The 22,124-nt window shown below is 45.5% G+C and overlaps 1 protein-coding gene across 4 annotated transcripts in view; it reads right to left on the bottom strand.

The window, feature by feature from the left end:
• Positions 1-22,124, bottom strand: part of LOC121871159 — a 119,258-nt gene that overhangs the window by 30,320 nt on the left and 66,814 nt on the right. For 2 of the 4 annotated variants that reach the window (XM_042373304.1, XM_042373305.1), the window contains exon 2: positions 20,453-21,468. The exons of the other annotated variants lie outside the window; for them this stretch is intronic. In XM_042373304.1, coding sequence (XP_042229238.1) covers positions 20,453-20,615 — 163 coding nt within the window. In that variant the 5' untranslated portion in view covers positions 20,616-21,468. The remainder of the gene's footprint in view (positions 1-20,452; positions 21,469-22,124) is intronic. 4 annotated transcript variants of the gene reach the window in all.

The following is a 22,124-nucleotide window of genomic DNA, read 5'->3' as shown; positions in this document are numbered from 1 at the left end:
GTCATCGAGGCTCTAAAATGGGGAAACAATACGATGGCGACGAGAAAAACTACTAAGGAGACCATTTTCTCATTCCAGGATCCCAACAGAGTATTAAATGAGGTACTCAAGCGGCACGGTCAGATATATGAGAGTTACCCCTAATATTTTCCTTACGGGCCCAGTTTTCTCTCTCTCCCTCCTACTTCCGTTTACAATTATGAGCGTGGCCTCGCCTGCGGACACTGGCCACGAACTAAGGGTCGTGTAAGACTGGAGGACATGAAAAAGCTCTCATTATTTTACAATCGTGAACAGCGACGGGGGAAAACTTTCTCGTTGTGTGTGTATGTGAGGAACGAGGAAGAGGTCGTGATGAAGGCTTCTAAAGTGAAACGAAGACCAGTATAAATAATGACACGTCAACGAAACAGTACAATAATAATAATAATAATAATAATAATAATAACAATAATAATAATAATAACAATAATAACAATAATAATAACGTCCTACATGGCCTCAAAATTATTATGAATTAAAATACAAACAAAATGCATTCTCTTAGCGTCATATAAGCGACGAAACTACCACAAGACCTAGAATACGGAATGTCATCCTTAGTGCTGACGAGGCAGTAAGTAAACATTATTAGAAGAATATTATGGTATTTTGAGATACATTTTAGGGGAAGTGACAGTAAATGAAGGACCCTAAATGGAAATAAGGATTGAATAATGTACATACACAACTCAGGGATATAAACTGGTAAGGCCCCTCATGGATGATACAAGTATATATTTTTAAAACATTCAATCTTTAAGCCTCAACGTGTAGACTCAAAATACCAATAGAGTCTTAACACCAATTATTTAATCCTGAAGGAGTGAGCGGATGGTCGTGACAGTTTTAGGGGAGGAGGGGGAGGGGTTCAGCGTAGAAAGTGTGACGGACGGACTGACGAACGGACGCCAGCACTCCTACATACTCTCAAGCGGGAAGCAATAAACAGGTGTACAAATTAACCTTAGTAACTTCTGTGGATGAAAACGGGAACAATACCTGAATAATTATACGAGTAAAAAAAAAAAAGGAAATCTAGGTCAGACACGATACAGTGTAAAAAAACTTAAACGAGTTTTATACCCGACTAAAACGCTTGACACTTAAGAATACAAGGCACTAAACCAGCCATATGTACCCTAACCTAACCTATCCTATTGTATTGCAACCAAAACTCCTCTAGAATCATTGTTAGGTTAGGTTAGATTGGTTCTTCCAGTCGGCATTACACGTAATTCATATTTCCTCTTCTAACACACACACTAACACGCTAATGAAAATATCGTAAACAAAAATATATAAAAACAAGAAATTAAACTATTGAGGGCAACTAAACCTCTCTAACCCACTAAAATTAAACCATTAACCTTAAACCAAGCTAATAATACAACCATTAACTATTCACAAACATTCTTAAGTTCTTTAGGTGTAGCACTAATGAGGCGTGACATGATTAGCGGGCGTGACCTAAACAGCAGGCGTGACCTGACCAACCAACCAACCAAACACAAACCAGCAGGATTTCCTTTGAGTTTGTAATTGTTTACCCTGTCAATAAACAAGTTAGGCTCCGTTTTCTATGGTCACATTTTCTTGGCGGGAAAAGATCGAGTGGGGAGATGGATATACTGCCTCAACACCTTCACCTCTGTACCTGTACTCTAGTTTTCCCCCTCCTCCTCCTCCCCCTCCTCATTTACTCTCCGTTTTTGTCTCTTTGTTTTTAAATATACTTTCATTTTCAACTTTCCTTCCCCGACAAGTGGTCATTACTTCCGTTCAATCAACCTCCCGGCCCCGCTCCGCCCCGTACCTATCATCACCACCTTGCCCCCTCCATTCCTACACAAGAATGAGATGGGGGGAGGGGGGGGTTGTTGGTAGCGAGATTTCTAAATAAAAGAAACGACTGGGATTGTATTAGTATATTTCTTAAATGTATAAATACCAACTTAAATTGCCCAAAAAATAAAATAAAAAGAAAATACCAAATATATTACCACACAATTGCCACCATTCACCACAACACCTCACAATATCAAGTCCCTTCACCCGTCGACCGTTCCCTTCTACAGGAGGTTTACAATACCGCAGGAAGGAAAAAAAAATACTGTACACTGGTAACGCTTGTCAATGAACACAGGGGCACGATTAAGTAGCCATTTAGGACGGTGAGCGGGGTGTTTGGAGCAGTGAATTAATGAGTTAAAGAGTTTAGCAGAGGTGGGGAGGAGACAGGATAGTGGAGACAGGAAAGTGGGGAGGAGGTGGGGAGGCCAGGGGAGTGGGGAGGCCAGGGGGGGGTGGGGAGGCCATGGGGGGTGGAGGTGGTGGTGGTGGGGACTAAGACCCTATGCCACACTGTACACCTTAAACCCTTGAGTACAATTTGAGTACAATGACTTAAACACTTAAACCAACCTTGAGTACAAAGTCAGTGTAATTCAGTGGGTTAAATCATCATAATACAGTTAACACATCGAATTCATTGTACCATTGATTGTATTCACCTCTTGAGTACAATCAGTTAACCCCATATGATTTACGTTGACATTGTACAGTACTCAGGGTGTTAGGTCATCGTATACTCAAGAAGGGGTTAAAGGGCCATGTAACTCCTGCTGTTCTGTATAGTGACGTGGGAAACAAACGCCTCTAGTGCAGGTAATCTAAGGTCTAGTCCCTGATACCATGAACCCGGCGCCTCTCTCTAGGTCAAACAATTACCCGAACCCGGAATCGGTGTCGAAATTCATTCTCATAGTTAAAACTGTAGGCTAGGGTTAGGTTAGATTAGGTTAGAGGTGTAGGGGTAGGGTAGGGTAGGGTAGGGTAGGGGTAGGTAGGGTAGGCTAGAGGTGGGGTAGGGGTAGGGTAGGTTAGGAGGTAGGGTAGGTTAGGTTGGGAGGTAGGTAGGGTAGAGGTAGGTAGAGGTGGGGGTAGGGTAGGTTAGAGGTGGGGTAGGTAGAGGTGGGCAGGTTAGGTTAGGATAGGTTAGATCAAATTAGGTTAGGGGTTACGTTAGGTTGTATTGGAAGTTAGACTTTTGTGATATCGAAAAGGTTAGAACAAGACAATTAAAGTTATAATAAACCGAGTTAGATCTCCGTGCAGTAAAGACTCCATCATTTACCTGTCGTTACACCTGTCGTCACACCTGGAGATGACACCCAACTCAACTACCCCCCCTTCGTTAACCCTCCTGCCGTGTGGTGAGGTTAACCCCTGGGTCACACTACCACCGTTAAGGGCCTCTTCTTTCCCTCCGTATATCACTGAACGACCTGAGTTAACTGTTATCTGAATGGGTTTTGTTACTGACTGTCTGAGGAGATCGTGGGAGGGGTTAACTAGAGGGGTGGTGGTGGTGAGTGGGAGGTGGCTGTGGTGGTGAGTGGGAGGTGGTGAGTGGGAGGTGGTTGTGGTAAATGGGGGGTGGTGGCTATTATGGTGAATGGGAGGTGGTGGTTGCTGGTGTTATTGTAGTGATGGTGGTTGTCGTGGTGGTAATAGTGGTTGCCAGGAATAGTGACGACCTGTGTTATGTTTGTGCTCGTCACACACACACACACACACACACCTCTGTGGGGGAAGAGGGGGTGGGTGGGGGGGTAGAAGCATGTGTGAGTCACCAGCCTGGCCTGCGGACAAACACATCATGACCTCTGGGGAAGTTGCGGCAGGTCGCTTGCGGCGGAATGAATTTGAAGGTTAGGAGGATGCGGTACTGTAATAATGAGATACTGTAAGATTAAGATGCTGTAACAGTTAGATGTTGTAACCGTGTAGTGTGGTGCTGTAACCGTGTAGTGTGGTGCTGTAACCGTGTAGTGTGGTGCTGTAACCGTGTAGTGGTGCTGTAACCGTGTAGTGTGGTACTGTAACCGTAGTGTGGTGCAGTAACCGTGTAGTGTGGGGCTGCAACCGTGTAGTGGTGCTGTAACCGTGTAGTGTGGTGCTGTAACCATGTAGTGTGGTGCTGTAACCGTGTAGTGTGGGGCTGTAACCGTGCAGTGTGGTGCTGTAACCGTGTAGTGTGGTGCTGTAACCGTGTAGTGTGGTGCTGTAACCGTGCAGTGTGGTGCTGTAACCGTGTAGTGTGGTGCTGTAACCGTGTAGTGTGGTGCTGTAACCGTGTAGTGGTACTGTAACCGTGTAGTGTGGTGCGTAACCGTGTAGTGTGGGGCTGCAAACTGTAGTGTGGTGCTGTAACCGTGTAGTGTGGTGCTGTAACCATGTAGTGTGGTGCTGTAACCGTGTAGTGTGGGGCTGTAACCGTGTAGTGTGGTGCTGTAACCATGTAGTGTGGTGCTGTAACCGTGTAGTGGGCTGCAACCGTAGTGTGGTGCTGTAACCGTGTAGTGTGGTGCTGTAACCGTGTGTGGTGCTGTAACCGTGTAGTGTGGTGCTGTAACCGTAGTGGCAGTAACCGTGTAGTGTGGGCTGTAACCGTGTAGTGTGGTGCTGTAACCGTGTAGTGTGGTGCTGTAACCGTGTAGTGTGGTGCTGTAACCGTGTAGTGTGGGCTGTAACCATGTAGTGTGGTGCTGCAACCGTGTAGTGTGGTGCTGTAACCATGTAGTGTGGTGTGCTGAACCGTGTAGTGGTGCTGTAACCGTGTAGTGTGGTGCTGCAAAACGTGTAGTGTGGTGCTGTAACCATGTAGTGTGGTGCTGTAACCGTGCAGTGTGGTACTGTAACCGTGTAGTGTGGTGCTGTAACCGTGTAGTGGTGCTGTAAATCATGTAGTGTGGTGCTGTAACCATGTAGTGTGCTGTACGTGTAGTGTGGTGCTGTAACTGTGTAGTGTGGTGCTGTAACCATGTAGTGTGGTGCTGTAACCATGTAGTGTGGGCTGTAACCATGTAGTGTGGTGCTGCAACCGTGTAGTGTGGTGCTGTAACCATGTAATGCTGTAACCGTGTAGTGTGGTGCTGTAAACGTGTAGTGTGGTGCTGTAACCATGTAGTGGTACTGTAACCGTGTAGTGTGGTGCTGTAACCGTGTAGTGTGGTGCTGTAACCATGTAGTGTGGTGCTGTAACCATGTAGTGTGGGCTGTAACCATGTAGTGGTGGTGCTGCAACCGTGTAGTGTGGTGCTGTAACCGTGCAGTGTGGTACTGTAAATCGTGTAGTGTGGTGCTGTAACCGTGTAGTGTGGTGCTGTAACCTGTGTAGTGTGGTGCTGTAACCGTGTAGTGTGGTGCTGTAACCGTGTAGTGTTGCAACCATGGTGTGGTGCTGTAACCATGTAGTGTGGTGCTGTAACGTGTAGTGTGGTGCTGCAACCGTGTAGTGTGCGCTGTAACCGTGTAGTGTGGGCTGTAACCGTGTAGTGTGGGCTGTAACCGTGTAGTGTGGGGCTGTAACCGTGTAGTGTGGGGCTGTAACCGTGTAGTGTGGTGCTGCAACCGTGTGTGCTGTAACCGTGTAGTGGGCTGTAACCGTGTAGTGTGGGCTGTAACCGTGTAGTGTGGTGCAGTAACCGTGTAGTGTGGTGCAGTAACCGTGTAGTGTGGTGCTGTAACCGTGTAGTGTGGGGCTGTAACCGTGTAGTGTGGTGCAGTAACCGTGTAGTGTATTTGTTATTCTTCCATTTTTAACTATTTAACATCGTGTCCCCAAAAAGATAGGAGAGACCTAACCTTATAAAAACACAGTCATAGAGACCATTACCTAAACCCTAACCTTATAAAAACACAGTCATAGAACGACCATAAAATCACTGGACGACCATTGAACCACTAAACGACCATAGAACCATCACCTACCTGAATAATCGTATCAGTAACATTTGGAATGGTTGCAAAAATCAGAGTCTCAGAAACCATTGGTGTTGATGAAGGAACGAAAGGACACGACCCCCCCCCCTTACCCTCCCAAGAATGTCTCTCAGGTGTTGCTGCTGCAGAGTCGGTGGAGGGAAGCTGCTTAGATGAGTGGGAGTACCTGAGTGTAGGCGAGTGTTATGTTCTTCATCTCCTCCGTCAATAGTTAGTATAGTTGATGATGACCCGGTGGTGGTGGTGGTGGTGCCTTCTTGTTCTTCTACTTCTTCGTCTTTTTCACTGATGTTTCCTCTCCTTCTTCCTCATCTCTTAACACCACCTTCTTCCCCTCCATCTTCCCCTTCACCACCTCCTTCAACCGTAGAACACTCCGCCGCGCCGCCACACATCGTCATCGCCTCCTACGTTAATTGACCTTCAGGAGGGCGGGGTCATCGCTCCTTCGTCTACTTCCTGGCCGCCATGTTCTCAAGGTCCTACACGGTAATTAGCCTCCACACAGGTGAGTCTGTTTACTTGTAGGGGGCACTGAGAACACCGCGTCCTCGCCCGCAACCCTTTTCCAAGACAGACAGACAGACAGACAGACAGACAGACAGACACAGACAGACAGACACAGATGTACATATTCCAATCGATAGGAAAACTCGAAAGGAAAAAAATTAAGAAATTTTGTCAAGGAAACTTAATACTTAAAGTGACTTCACACACCACGGGGAAATTTTTAGCCACTTAACTCATGACGAGGAAAATTATTCAGGATAATACGAGACGACTTGAGGGAAACTTGCGAAGAAAACCATCCCCCCAAAAGTTGTCTTCAATAAAAACAGGGAAAAGTGACAAGAAATGGGTCAGGAAACTACTAATGAAAACTGGTATCTAAACAGAAAACTTAAAATTCCCCAGGAAAAAAAAACAGGAAAACAAACGGGAATACCCAAGAATTACCAAGAAAATCGGGAAAAGAGGACGGGAAAAACGGAAACCTGACCAGTAAATGGGAAAAAATATAAGACCCATAGTAGACGTGTTATAGTGGAAGCCATCAATCAAGGAGAGAAGGCTTCATTTTTACCACCCCATTGAAGCCTCACACACACACACACACACACACACACACACACACACACGTAAAAGGATTCCGAAATAAGAAGAATGGAGAGGTGGCCATTGTTCTTATCGGAATCCTTAACTCAACACCTGAACTGAATGTCTGATGAGCTGCAGGTAAACGTGAGTATGGGATGGTGGATAGTGGTGGATAGTGAGCGTGGATAATAAGTGGGCAGAGAGAGAGAGTATGAAGGATGGAGAGAGTATGAAGGATGGGTGGGGTGTGGTATGTGGTGTTACCTGGAGACAACAAGTATAGGAAACGATCACCAGATGGGGAGTGCTCTTCAGGTAAACAAAGAATTGCCAATAAGAAAGTATGACTCATTCCACTGGCCCTTAGAACTGGCGACCATTGGGACTAGAGACTTAAAATGGGTCTAACCTGACCTGACCTGACCTGACCTAATCTAGCCAGTTATAAAAGGCTCTCATACCTGACCTGACCAATGCAGCCTCAGTTCCAGTGTCGTTTCTGTGTGTGTGTGTGTGTGTGTGTGTGTTGGCTGAGGCGTCGTCATTAGCAGGGAGCCCCGGGGTAGTTACAGACACGTGATCGAGTTACAATTGTGTGAAGGGTAATAACAAAAAACAGCTCTGGTGGAGGGAGGGTTCACCTTGACCATAAAGGAACCACAGCTGAGTACACACACACACACACACACACACACACACACACACACACACACGAGTAATGAGTCGTGACAACACTCTGGAGGAGATTATTCATTTTATATTATTCATCACCTCCTCCTCCTCCTCACCCATCTCCTCTTCATCCACCTCTTCCATCTCCTCTTCCATTATCTCTTCCACCTCCTTCTCCTTCACCACCACCTCCTCTTCCATCTCTTCCTCCTCATTCACCTCTTATCTCTTCTCTTCCTCCTCCTAGACGCAATTACAACTTCCTCATAAAAAGCTCAATACTCGGTGTCATCCTAAATGATTTTTCGATATACTTTTTTTAACCACAGCTATTGACTAACCCCCTCCCCCTGACCTTTCAAAAATTAAACTCAATGACTAATCCACTATCGGTTATTCCCGCTTTAGTTAATCCATCATCACTACAGGACGTAATTAATCCATCATCACTACATGCCATAATTAATCCATCATCACTATAGGCCGTAATTAATCCACCATCAATGGCCCATAATTAATCCACATCACTACAGGCCGTAATTAATTCATCATCACTACAGGCCATAATTAATCCACCATCACTACAGGCCGTAATTAATCCACCATCACTACAGGCCGTAATTAATCCACCATTACTACAGGCCATAATTAATCCATTATCACTACAGGCCATAATTAATCCGCCATCACCACAGGCCATAATTAATCCATCATCACTATAGGCCGTAACTAATCCATTATCACTACAGGTCATAATTAATCCATCATCACTACACGCCATAATTAATCCCTCATACGCTTGATATAACTTGTTTTAATTACCAACAGAAGTATTAATCAAGATAAATATTAAATGATGTTTATTCTTTAACTCCTGGATGTTTACTAAAGAATGTTAAGTATTGTTCTTATTTGTGTTTATATTGTTCTTGGTCTAACTCACTCACTCACCTTGCACTCAACATGGCTGTCTGGGGGAACTACTTTGAGTGTGAGTTACGTTCATTAGTGAAGGTGTGAGGCACGTGAGAAAACATGAAGATTAACCTAACCTCACGCTAACATAACCTAACCTAACCCTCCACTAAAATATTTCATCATCGGGTGAAATATGGTGGGAAGGGGGAGCTAATCTACAGGTAATCCAGGTACTCTTCCTAATTATAATGTCCTAATTACCTAGAATCATCAATACAGGTACGTTTAAGGAGGGGTTGTATCACAGAGTAGAATTAAACCTAAATAAATTGCAAACATTAATGGCAAGTAAAAAAGTAAATCCAGAATAATATTAATAAACCACAAGTTACATTTAATAACTGTGAAATATTATTATTTATTTTTATTTATTTTTTTAGAATTATTACTCATTTTTCTGTTTCTCGTTAAGGTATTTATTTGTTTAACGTTTGGGAATTTCCTACACGCGCCACTCAGAGTAAAAGCCTACGTTCCACCACAAGTCCTCGCTAGACACCACTTACTGCTATGTTAACAAGTGTAAAAGCGTCCTGGACAACCGGGTATTAAGCGATCAAAATTTATGTCTTATTATGCGCCAGGAGGGTGTGCGTCAACAATGGTTCGCACGCTTCACTTTCTGCTTGTGCGCTAGTTTGTGTTTACATTCTTCAACAACAAACATTTCTCCTAAACAAACTCCCCCCCCCCCCTTTCATCTCCCACTCGGTATGCAGTCCGTAAATGCTTTTGTTTACACTGGGAAAAGTAAAGGGAACAGCGCTTTTAAGTTTAATTTCACACCAAAACATAACATGATTTCACTTAAGAGACAAGGAACCAGTTATCTAAAATCCCGAGTCTAATAACTGACCAAAACAACTATATATAAAGAAAACTTAAACAATCACAATATTTACCGCAACCACCACAATTACGCTCTCCACCACCACCACCACCACGCCCACCACCACCACGCCCTCCACCACAGCCAAGGTTTCCCTCCCGCTCCATCACGTCTCCGCCATACATCACCACTGCAGCTCTCTCACTGCCAACCAACCCCTACCACTGACACCTACAGCAGCACCCACCCCAAGGCAGGAGCTGGAAGAGGAGATGTTTTGATACTTTCTAGTTGATGAATCTCGTGAGAACCTTCTTGGACACACACACACAATAACAGGTCAAGGACTCGAGAGGCGCCTCAAGATCAACAAAGAAAAAGAACAAGGAGAGAGAGAGAGAGAGAGAGAGAGAGAGAGAGAGAGAGAGAGAGAGAGAGAGATGTGGTGTGGTTTGACCTCACCTTCAAGACGTGTCACCTCCAACATCCGACTCACGCGACCACTACCCACATGTAGCGGTGCATCCTGGCGAGGTAATCAACGCTTCCCCGCACGCCTGAAACACCGTGGCCGCCGGCAGAGTGGAAATCACTGACAGAAGGAAGGCAGGAAGTCCTGATTACACGCTGGTGCACTTTCGGTCTCACTGAGGATTGGTGACGGCGGTACCAGGGTGATGGAGAACTTGGGTGTGTGTGTGTGTGATGGTGGTGGAGGTAGCTGTGACGTTGATATCATCTGGAGTAACAATAGCAACAGCTGCGGTAATTACAACTTGCAACCAACAATTACCACAACCAGTAACTAACCACCACAACAGATAGTATATTCAACTGCCATTAGCGCCAGGAGTTATACGTACCATAACATCCAACGTCAGCTATCACAATCAGTAACAACAACCTAACAGCAGTAACAACAACCTAACAGCAGTAACAACAACCATCTAATAGCAGTAACAACACCTTAGCTTGTTACTGCTGTTGTGTTGACTTGTAGCCAACACAAGAGATAAACATTGGCTTTTATCTCATTATCAAGACTTAGCGAGGTGTGTCGGTGTAAACATGAGGTGAGGGAGGGGCCACCTTCACCTGTTACTCTACCACCCTCACCTGCACCACACTCAACCCACCATAACACACACACACAACATGACAGCCAACACATCCCATACCACACATTCGTCACCTCAATAGGAGTGAATTACTGTAGCATCCACCTCACCGCCCCTGCCACACCCTTTACCACACCCTTCACCATCACGACAAACCCCTACTGGCACTCACCACATTACCACCACATCACCAGCACCATCACCACCAGGCACTCTCTTGTTTTGGTCGACTTCCGCACATAAACTCCAGCAGATTCCAGCCACCGCCCCAACCACAGGCATTTGTGGGACGCTCTTCCTCACACGGGCGTCCCACACGTAGCAACACAGCCACACACAAGTAATAAACCTCACAGCTATTAACATAACCCATCATCATCATCATCACTATCATCATCAAGCCGAACTCAAGTCATGTAGGTATTCACTCCATAGTAAGAATTCTGTCACCATCATCATCATCAACATCTCGGAACATCAACAAATTCTACCCCGCGAAAATCTTACTGTACTTGACTCATTAACAACTGTGTATGACCTCGTAAACAAGTCACTGTCGGTAGTTGCTTGTGACTCATCAATGTGGCGAAATTCCACGACCCGAGAAATAGAAAAATATAAAATAAATAAAAAAATACAGCGTACGACACATTCCAACACGTCTCACCGTCAGCTGATGAACGACCCTTCCCACTGTAGCCAACTCGTCTTCTTCACCTCAAAGCCAAAAGTTACCTCGTGAATAAGGTGTACCAAGACATGCCAGACACCTGCTATATACACACACACACACACACCTTCCAGACATATAAATACACACCGGGAGGTCACACTTAGGTCATACTTGGGTCATACTTCAGAGGCTCTCATAGGTTCACACTTGACGGGAAAAAGAGTGATGTTTTGTTTAGGTTCCAAAGACACTTATTAAACCTTTGTCATTGTGGTTAAGGGGTTATATGATTGTACTCAGGGGACTGTTTTTGTACTCAAGGGACTGTCATCATAATCTGTACTCATACTCAAAATAGGGATTGTCATCGTACTCAAGGGACTGTCATCATAATCTGTACTCATACTCAAAATAGGGACTGCCATCGCACTCAAATAACTATCAACGTACTTCAGGGGACTGTAATCGTACTCAAAATAGGGACTGTCATAGTACTCACGGGACTGTCATCGTACTCCTAACAGTCTGTCATCGACCTGTTAGAACGAATCACCGGCCTTCGAGCTTTTTCTGTTCTTTTTGTTACCAATAGATGGCGTTGCAGCGTATCATGTACTGTGTGTCTCGGTACTGTATCGAACGGGAATGACACAGAAACCTTTCTCCACGACCTGTACAGTGAAACATCCGGGTCTGACACTCTCCTGTTTCACTCCTCTGACAGGTGATTGGCCAGGTGTTTGTTTACGTGTGTTTACCTGTTGACACAAGAGAGGATATGGAGCGAGGCAAACTACAAACAAACATTGATGGAGTAAACAAGAACGGGTTAAGTGGTATGAGAGAGAGAGAGAGAGAGAGAGAAATTTTGTACGAGCTCTGTGAGAGTATGTATGTATGTATGTATGTATGTATGTATGTAATCTTGAGAACCTTGACTGTTTTCTGGTGCTTGTGAACACCACTACCTGCCTCATTACCTGCCTCTCTCACCTGATTTGCATACAGATGGACCCGCAGATCTGGGTTACCTGTTAATGAGCAAATCTTGGCCAGGTGGATGAATTTAATACAATTTACTTAGCCCATTTATTTTATCACATTACAATGACGATACAAAGAATAAATTTGTTCCATTAATTATTATATTTAATTTCTTCTCGTGGGATAAATGTTGTACCATGAATTATTAGAACTTTTTTTTAACTGAATATTTTTTTTTGTGATGTAATTAATTTGTTCAGATAGAATAAATTTTTTACCATATTTGTTCCGACTCGAGTTATTTAGTTTAGTCATACACCATTTCCTTTGATTAAACACATTTATTTATTTTTTCCAAATTGATAAAACTTTCAGGATTTTTTTCTTCTTTTAATGAGTTAAGAAATCATTCAAGATCTACTCACATACCTTCAAACTTATACTGTACAAGAGAACCACCCAATCACCACCCTAATCACCCACGTTTCTTGACCGACAACATTGACCAAACGTAACCATTATTCGGGCGACTTTTCCTCACCATTACCCCGTGTTACCAGGCAATTCGTGGGGAGGAAAGAGAATTTAATTACCATATATTAACTTGTCTTCTTCCAGGTATAAGTTGACTAAGACCCCTCCAGGTACGTTCACTAGGCCTATTCCAGGTAGGTTCACTAGGCCTATTCCAGGTAGGTTCTTGGTACCTTAAGGCGGCATTAGTAACCATTAGACAACCATTAACCTTACGAAAGCTGACACTGCCTCATAAGGTTTCTCTCCCCCTCCTATGTCTCTCACTGGTACCGTTTGCTCTCTCTCTCTCTCTCTCTCTCTCTCTCTCTCTCTCTCTCTCTCTCTGTCTGTCTCCTTTTATCTTTTCTTTTAAATTTTGGTTTTCTCTCTCTCTCTCTCTCACACACACACACCTGGAGGCCACCATCAATCATCTCGTAGGTCACCTGGCGGATCTCTTAATCAATTATCACCTGGACACCTTCTTCAGGTAAGCGACCTCGGCCTGGCATCTACTGACGGTCATCTCCCCATCACCCTTCTTCCCCTACCCCAACCTATGACGTCACTTCCTCTATCTATCTTTCTATCTATCTACAACTCAACTCTCTAGAGGGGAGGGAGGGGAGGGGGGGAATACTAACAGTCGTGTACATATTTCTTTGTACAGTATCCGACCCCAGAATAATGAGGACCGGTTGCTGTATTCCTTCAGATACGGTACAACACACGGATGTTATTAGGACGATGATCAGTGTGTTGGACGGTGACAGGGTGGGGAGGAAGGGTAATGTGGGGGGAGGACGGGGAGGTGGGGAGGAGGGAGGAGGAAGAGGGGGAAGGAGAGGAGGGAGGAGGAGGAGGAGGAGGAGGAGGAGGAGGAGGAGAGGAGGAGGAAGAAGACAGAGTAATCCCAGGTGAGTTCCTGACGCAGTGCACGCCAGCTGGTCATTAAGGTGGCGGGTCGTCTGAGATACTGCTGGCCGAGGCTCACCTGTCGCCACCACTATCACCAACCACCACCATTATCACCAGTCACCACCGCCAGTCACCACCACCACCACTCCACCACCACTATCACCCAGTCACCACCACTATCACCAGTCACCACCACTATCACCAGTCAAGGGGTGGGAGGGGAAAGGTTGCAAGGTATACATATTTGCTTGTGCCCGGTGCGTGACTGACTGCTGGCTGGCGTGTGTGTGTGTATCCTAACATGACAAGGGGAGCTCACGGGTTCGACTGCTCCTAAATTCGTATAACGTTTTTCATTTTCCCTAATAAAACGGGGATAAAGTGAAGTTATCGAGCCATGTGAGCCAACTCGGAACAAATTCGACAACACTGAGCCAGCCGTCATGGTTCTGTGGGGTGTGTTAATCAGTCAGTCAGTTGCGGCAAAGTTTACTGAGTCAAGAGGATCATTTAATGAGAGCAGCTTATCGGGGTTGATTGTGCAGGGTGGGGCCAGACAGGCGGGGGGGGATGACTCACTCGCTGGCTCTCCTAGTCTCAACAGGACATGCGTGACATGTCTACACGCGTTCTAACATTATCCAACGCGTCCTGGCATGTTCTAACGCTTCCTGGCATGTCCCAACGCGTCCTTTGTCTGGTCACACAATCAATTCTATTCTGACATTGCTAATAAGAGAGTAGCTAGACAGACGGGTGGCTAGACAGACGGGTAGCTAGACAGACGGGTGGCTAGACAGACGGGTGGCTAGACAGATAGACAGACAGAAAAACTCAAGAAAACTTAATTCCTTTTTTATCTCTGACTTGTAATCCATAATGTCATTGTTTCACACACACACACACACACACACACACACACACACACACACACGAGAGACACCTGATGATGTGTAATTATAATAAATGTTACGTTAATGAAAGTAAATAGTGGTTGATGGTGGTGGTTGGTGATGGTGATTGGTGATGGTTGGTGGTGGGTGTGTTGGGTGTGGATGGTTGTGGAGTGGTAGTGATTGTGGTAGTGCTAGTGATTGGTACTGGTGCTAGTGGTGATAGTGGTAGTTGTGGTTGGTGATAGTGGCAATGTCTCAAATTCAACAGTTAGTTATTACGATACTTGTCAGGTGCGATTCGGTTATACAGTCTGTTTCATCAGTCACTCGACAGTTATACAGTCTGTTTCCATCAGTCACTAGGTAGTTATACAGTCTGTTTCATCAGTCACTAGGCAGACAGTTCCCACACAGTCACAAGTAATTAGTTACCGGATCTGGCTGGCTATGGCGGTCCAATCACCACCACCACTATAACCACGCCCACGCTAGAACCACGCCCACGTCATAGTTTCTCCCCCTCCATTACATCCACAATCCATCCACTTTCATCCACAAAAAATATAAATATATCAGCCAGTTGAACTTTATCCCGTAATGCAAATCATTTTACAATTATATTAAGAGCTACTGTGTGTGTGTGTGTGAGTGTGTGTGTGTGACCAGAAGCAAACGAACAAAAACCAAACAAAAACAGTAATAATAATATACAAAATAACATAGACTAAAGGAAGTGACATTTCAGGAACCCGACAGAGCGTGAAATACACGAGTAATATCTTAAGAGAATCACAAGTTCGAGGTATATGTCCGTTTGAATGTCCTACCTGTTTTACCTGCCTCACCTGACTCGCCTGTCTTACCTGCCTCATCTGTCTTACCTGCCTCACCTGCCTCACCTGTCTTACCTGCCTCACCTGACACACCTACCATTTCGACTCCCAATGCTGATGAACCAATCCCCAAAGTCACTTATTCCGGGTCAACAACCAGAGTGACATACTGGAAACAATGTTCAAGACATTCCCTCAAGATTTTCAAAGAGGTATTACAGGTGCAGGTATTACAGGTGCAGGTATTACAGGTGCAGGTATTACAGGTGCAGGTATTACAGGTGCAGGTATTACAGGTGCAGGTATGCACAGGTATTGCAGGTATTACAGGTACAGGTATTACAGGCAGGTATTACAGATGCAGGTACAGGTGTATTACAGGGGTGCAGGTGCAGGTGCAGGCATTATTACACAGGTGCAGGTATTACAGTGCAGGTATTACAGGTATTGCAGGTATTACAGGTGCAGGTATTACAGGTGCAGGTATTACAGGTGCAGGTATTACAGGTGCAGGTATTACAGGTGCAGGTATTACAGGTGTATTACAGGGCAGGTATTTACAGGTACAGGTGCAGGTATTACAGGTATTACAGGTACAGGTATTACAGGTGCAGGTATTACAGGTGGTATTGCAGGTATTGCAGGTATTACAGGTATTATTACAGGAGCAGGTATTACAGGTGCAGGTATTGCAGGTATTACAGGTGCAGGTATTACAGGTGCAGGTAGTATTACAGGTGCAGGTATTACAGCAGGTATTACAGGTGCAGGTATTACAGGTGCAGGTATTACAGGTGCAGTATTACAGGGTGCAGGTGCAGGTATTACAGGTGCAGGTATTACAGGTCAGGTATTGGGTATTTACAGGTATTACAGGAAGAGCAAGCAAGCGAGGAAGGAAGCGATAACAAAACAGGAACATGACACATCCAACCCCCCCCCACCTCACACATTGGTTCAAGGAGTAGGGGGTAGGAAGGTAGGTTGGGTGGGTTGGGAGATCACCAAGAGGTCATATCACCTGTCTCCGCCCATGACCTGTAAATACCTGCTCACTTACCTATCCTCCGCCCCCCCTAGAAACTCTCACCCCCTTCTTTCCGTGAAAGGAGGAAGAGCGGAGTATACCCTGGGAAGAGGGACGGCCAAGGGGAAGGAGGGACATTAATATTATGGGGAAGGGGACATTAATGGGGAAGGAGGGACAGGGACGTTAATGGGGAAGGAGGGACAATAATGGGGGAAGGAGGGACAATAATGGGGAAGGAGGGTTAATGGGGAAGGAGGGACAATAATAAGGAGGGGGGGAAGGAGGACATTAATGGGGAAGGAGACAATAATGGGAAGGAGGACGTTAATGAAGGAGGGGAAGTGGAGGACATTAATGGGTGAAGGAGGGGACATTAATGACCTGGGGAAGGAGGGACATTAATGGGGGAAGGAGGAACATTAATGGGGAAGGAGGGACAGGAGGGGAAGGAGGGACGGGGAAGGCGAGGTTGAAGGAGAAGCACCTGTAATGTGAAGGAGGAGGACCTGTAGTGTGAAGGAGGATGACCTGTAGTGTGAAGGAGGATGACCTGTAGTGTGAAGGAAGGAGGAGTGTGACCTGTAGTGAGGAGGAGGACCAGTAGTGTGAAGGAGGATGACCTGTAGTGTGAAGGAGGAGGACCTGTAGTGTGAAGGAGTATGACCTGTAGTGTGAAGGAGGAGGACCTGTAGTGTGAAGGGAGGAGGACCTTTAGTGTGAAGGAGGAGGACCTGTAGTGTGAAGGAGGACCAGTAGTGTGAAGGAGGAGGACCTGTAGGTGGAAGGAGGAGGACCCAGTGTGAAGGAGGAGGACCTGTAGTGTGAAGGAGGAGGACCTGTAGTGTGAAGGAGGAGGACCTGTAGTGTGAAGGAGGAGGACCTGTAGTGTGAAGGAGGAGGACCTGTAGTGTGAAGGAGGAGGACCAGTAGTGTGAAGGAGGAGGACCTGTAGTGTGAAGGAGGAGGACCTGTAGTGTGAAGGAGGATGACCTGTAGTGTGAAAGGAGGAGGACCTGTAGGAAGGAGGAGGACCTGTAGTGTGAAGGAGGAGGACCTGTAGTGTGAAGGAGGATGACCTGTAGTGTGAATAAAGACTCGACAGCGTAACGTTGAAGGCAAGAGTCGAGTTATTAAACATTTTTCACTCAAGAGGTGAATAGTTTTACCCCTCACTTTTTACATCATCATCATCATCATCATCATCATCATCGTTCACCTGAGCACTTGACTGTCTATATAAAAACATTTCTATTTATTTTTTTCTGTCTACGAGATAAAGTTGACAGATTAAATGACTTATTGGATACATACATACATACATACATACATACATACATACATACATACATACATACATACATACATTTTGTTCATCTCAGTCCCAAGTGTTGAACAATTTATTACTGGTGGATCAATTCTACCAGTTATGGACCAATACTACCAGTGATGGACCAATACTACCAGTTATGGACCAAGTCTACCCGTGATGGACCAATTCTACCAGTGATGGACCAATTCTACCCGTGATGGACCTCTTTCAAGCATCCCAGACTCATCCATCTTGCTTACGGGTGAAAGTGAAGCAGACAGAGGAATGTTCACAGGTAACCGGTGCCATTATTGCTTTCCGGGAGGACTTGTTCCACTGAATGAACACTTAGGGAGGGAAAGTGGCCAGGGGCGCCTACACACAACACACAATGTCTCTTATTTCAGCCTAAATGAGTATACTCTGTAGTTGTGATTATGAGCTGGCGAGGGACGGAGGGATGGATGGATGGGATGGAGGGACGGAAGGATGGATGGGAGGGAGGGAGGGAGGGAGGGAAAGCAGATGTGACGGGGCTTGTGATGAGTTGGGAAAAACTGTAGTTGTGATAGATAGCGTTTACCTGTGGCGATGATGACCGTGTGTGTGTGTGTGTGTGTGTTGTGCTTGTTGTGACCAGCCGTCCGTACCCTGAACAACAAGGGGAGTAGGAGGGGAGGTACGGAGTGAGTAAGATATGGGAGGTAAGGAAGATAAGAGCTGTTAACGAGGGAGAGAAAGGAGGAAGAGAGGGAGGAAGAGGTATTCCTATAACCTCATTACTTGATGACAGTGTTCGGGGATATATCGCATGCTCGACTTTAGGTTGAAGATATATCTATAACATTTATTTCACTTTGAATTCCCCCTTCCCTAACACACACACACACACACACACACACACACACACACACACACACACACACACACACACACACACACACACACACACACACACACACACACACACACACACACACACACACACACACACACCCCTAATCAACAACAAGCAACAAACGACCTGGTTCTTAATTACCACATAGTGAAGGTGAAAGAAAAATCAAACCACTTTCCTTTCTCATTATCCACAGGTGCTAAGAATACCCTCCCCCCCGCCGTGCAGCCTTCACCACGACCTTCCCTCCCTCAGGCACCACACAGCCGACGGGGCAGGAAGACCCGTTATTAAACCTCGATAATAACTCTTAATACGCCTCAACCGGTGCTTTTTTTCTAGCGTGTCGGAGGTCTCGTCGAAGCGTCTTAATCGCATATGAATGATCGGGGTGAAAGTGATAATGTGGAATGGTTGAGAGTAGTTCTTCAATCTCTCGTCAGTCCTAATGATGGAGAGAGAGGATGAAGGAGGGTTTAATTGGTTGTGGAGGTGATGACGGGGTGATTAGGTGGAAAGTTGGGCAGTAGGGGGTCTATGTCTGTCTGTCTGTCTGTCTGTCTGTCTGTCTGCCTGTCTATCTGTCTGTCTGTCCTATCTCATCACTACGACAATCATCACACCTGTCCCAGTACACAAAAGGTAGACAACATGTACATCCCAGGTGTTACACGAAGAGGGGTCATACACTTGACCTGTTTATATACACAGAGAGAAGATTATACTGGTCTTGGATCTCGAACCTGTCTCTCTCTGAAGCCAGTCTAGTACCCCCCCCCCCCCTCCTCCCCACACACACACAAATATTCGAGGTTTGTGTGTTTTTTTCTCCCTGTGTATCTGTGTAAGCTATTCATCAACTGACAACACACATTATCATCATCTTCATCATCATCATCATCATCATCATCATCATCACCATCATCCCGGACACCGCTCCTCCTCTGGGATACCCTAAAAAAAAACGTAAGGGTCTGGATGGTTTGGAGCCCTGGGGCGAGTATCCTGTTCAGGTCCCCAGAGGAGGATCCGGTTGCGCCCCCCTCGTTAAGAGCTCCTGGATGATGAAGTTGTTGGGTCAGTAAAGTTTTAGAGTCCCTGAGCCTCTTGTAACACTCTAAAGAAGGTGTATTAGAGGCTCCTTAACTCAGTCCTACAGGGTACTACTCGACAAGGCTCCATCTAGAAGGGATTTATCAGCATGACTTTTGTAGGGGACTACTTGATAAAGCTCAAATAAGAACGCCTCTTTGACAAGGTCCCCTGGAAAAGGAATAGACTTCTCTCCAGTGTTGGGCAGGATACCTATAGAGGACTCCTGAACAGTAGATGGGAGTTATGGAAGGGTCGATCTGTAAAGGACTCCTCAACAATGATCATGGAGAGGATTTCTGTGAGGAACTCCTTAACAAAGATCAACGAAGGAGAGACTGCACAGCGATCCTTTACGGTGTCTCCAGATTTGAGAATACCTGAAGGAAACTCCCGCCCCAAGAGGAGAGCGTGACGGAGACAGTGGATGAGTCTTTAAGTGGCCACCAAGGCGGAAAGGTTCGGGTCACCTGTCCATGCATCACGAGTAATGACAACACCCACGGGCCAGATCACACCTCATGCCTGCCACACTCGGGGTTCAGTAGTAAAAACAAGTCTCGGGAACTTCTTCATATGTACAGATTTAAAGGACACGTACATGTTTAAGGATAAGTACAGTGGAGGTGACTTACATATGGTTAAAAAACAAACATGCCTTAACCTCAAAGGAACTAAGATAACACTTGAGTCTATGATGTAAAAAAGTACTGATGGTAATTCCGGCTGGTGACCTTAACACTACTTCCCATCACCGCGTCAACAAAGAAAACAAAACTCACCTTCAGGTCCCTTCAGCATCTCCAACTCGACGGAATAGTCCCAGTACTCGAGGGAATTCTGACCAGAGTCCGTGTGGGGCAACTTGTACTCTCGGGCACGCAGGAATTCCGCAGTTGAGTTCCAGGTCCGCCCCGTTCCCACCGTAGTCAGGCGCCACTCCATGACTCTACTGCCGCGGCGACGTTCTGAACTACTGACTGACTTGACTGGATCACTAAGGTCGTCTCTCTCCTCGGTGGGTGACAGATGGGTGTATCACGCGGTGTTCTGGACGGCTAACTTGCTGGATAACCGTCTGAAGCGCTTCTGTCTCACCTCACCTGTTTCCTCTCCCTGAATGACGGAGAGGTGGGTGGGTGGTGGTGATGTAGCGAGATTTTAAACTTACACACACACAGATAATCTCCCTGCGGGGCTTAAGACAGCCTGAGGGCGTGTGGCGGAAGAGTTGAATTTCAGAATGGAATGAAAGTCAAAATGTGAGGGAGTGACCGATATCAACACACATACAGAATCGTCTTTTTTCCACAGTTGTTGTAAATGTCTCAATCTATCAGGAGTTGAGAGTCACGCTATTTTCTTCCTTCTCTCTCACTCCAGATTACAACACTATCTTCCCTCGTCAGGTATAGTTGAGGAAAGAAAGTCTCAACATCTATGTATTTCTCACGTGTCTTGTGTGTGTCTCTTATGTTCAGATTAATCTTGCTGGGAAATTGTGGCTTCAAGTTTCTGAAATAACACTTTGCTAGTCACTGATTTTAAGTTCTGTTTTTATTTTATTTATTTCCTGGTTCTTGGTGACGTAACGCTTGAGGGTGGCCAAAAGACGTGTCGTGACGTCACAAACCACGTGGTAACCTCAGCACGTGGTGACCCCTGACACGAGGCACCAGGTGAGTGACCGTAAACAACAGTGTGCCACAAACTCACACGACTAACAGGCCTGTAACACCTCGCTCTGCCATCCTCGTCTCATTGAACACAATCACCAACACAATTTTTCTCATAATATCTGAAAACAAAAGATTCCCACAGTTGAATGTCAAATTAACACATGTCTTTTGCATCATTATTGCAGAGAGGAAAGTTTTGTGCAATAAAATAATGATAGATGCTGTAATGTTGACTCCACACAACACAACACTCCCTCAGGCGCCCAAACGAATATTATTTACAAATCACAGCCTCAATACACCCAGTACACACACACACACAGGTAAGATAATTAACAACTGAGTCTGGTGGTGTATGTTGCAGGTAATTTATGAAAGGTTAGTTTATAATGGCCGTATATATGTCAGGTGTTAAGTGGGAGGACGATGATGTGTAAGCAACTGATTGATCGATTATATGCGACATTGAGAATATTATACAACGTTATTATTATTATTGTTGTTATTAAAGTAAGGTCAGGTGAGGTCAGCACCAACACCTAAAACTGGGAGGTACACTTGCAAAACATTATGGTGAACGAGGACCAATCAACAATCGCCATGCCCGCATACACGTGGATTCCATCAAATTTTCACCAGACCACCGTTTACAAGAATCTCCTTCCCTCCCTCCACCACCTACCTCCCTCCCTCCCCCAGGTGAAATAAACTAGGGGGCTAATCTTCAGGTGATCAATGACAAAATCGGGCCAAGACGATCAAACACTACCTCATG

The sequence above is a fragment of the Homarus americanus genome, unplaced genomic scaffold, assembly GCF_018991925.1.
Source record: "Homarus americanus isolate GMGI-L3 unplaced genomic scaffold, GMGI_Hamer_2.0 scaffold40565, whole genome shotgun sequence".
NCBI classification, from domain to species: Eukaryota; Metazoa; Arthropoda; class Malacostraca; order Decapoda; family Nephropidae; genus Homarus; species Homarus americanus.
The sequence above is the reverse complement of the archived record's forward strand: the minus strand, read 5'-3'. Positions and strand labels throughout refer to the sequence as shown.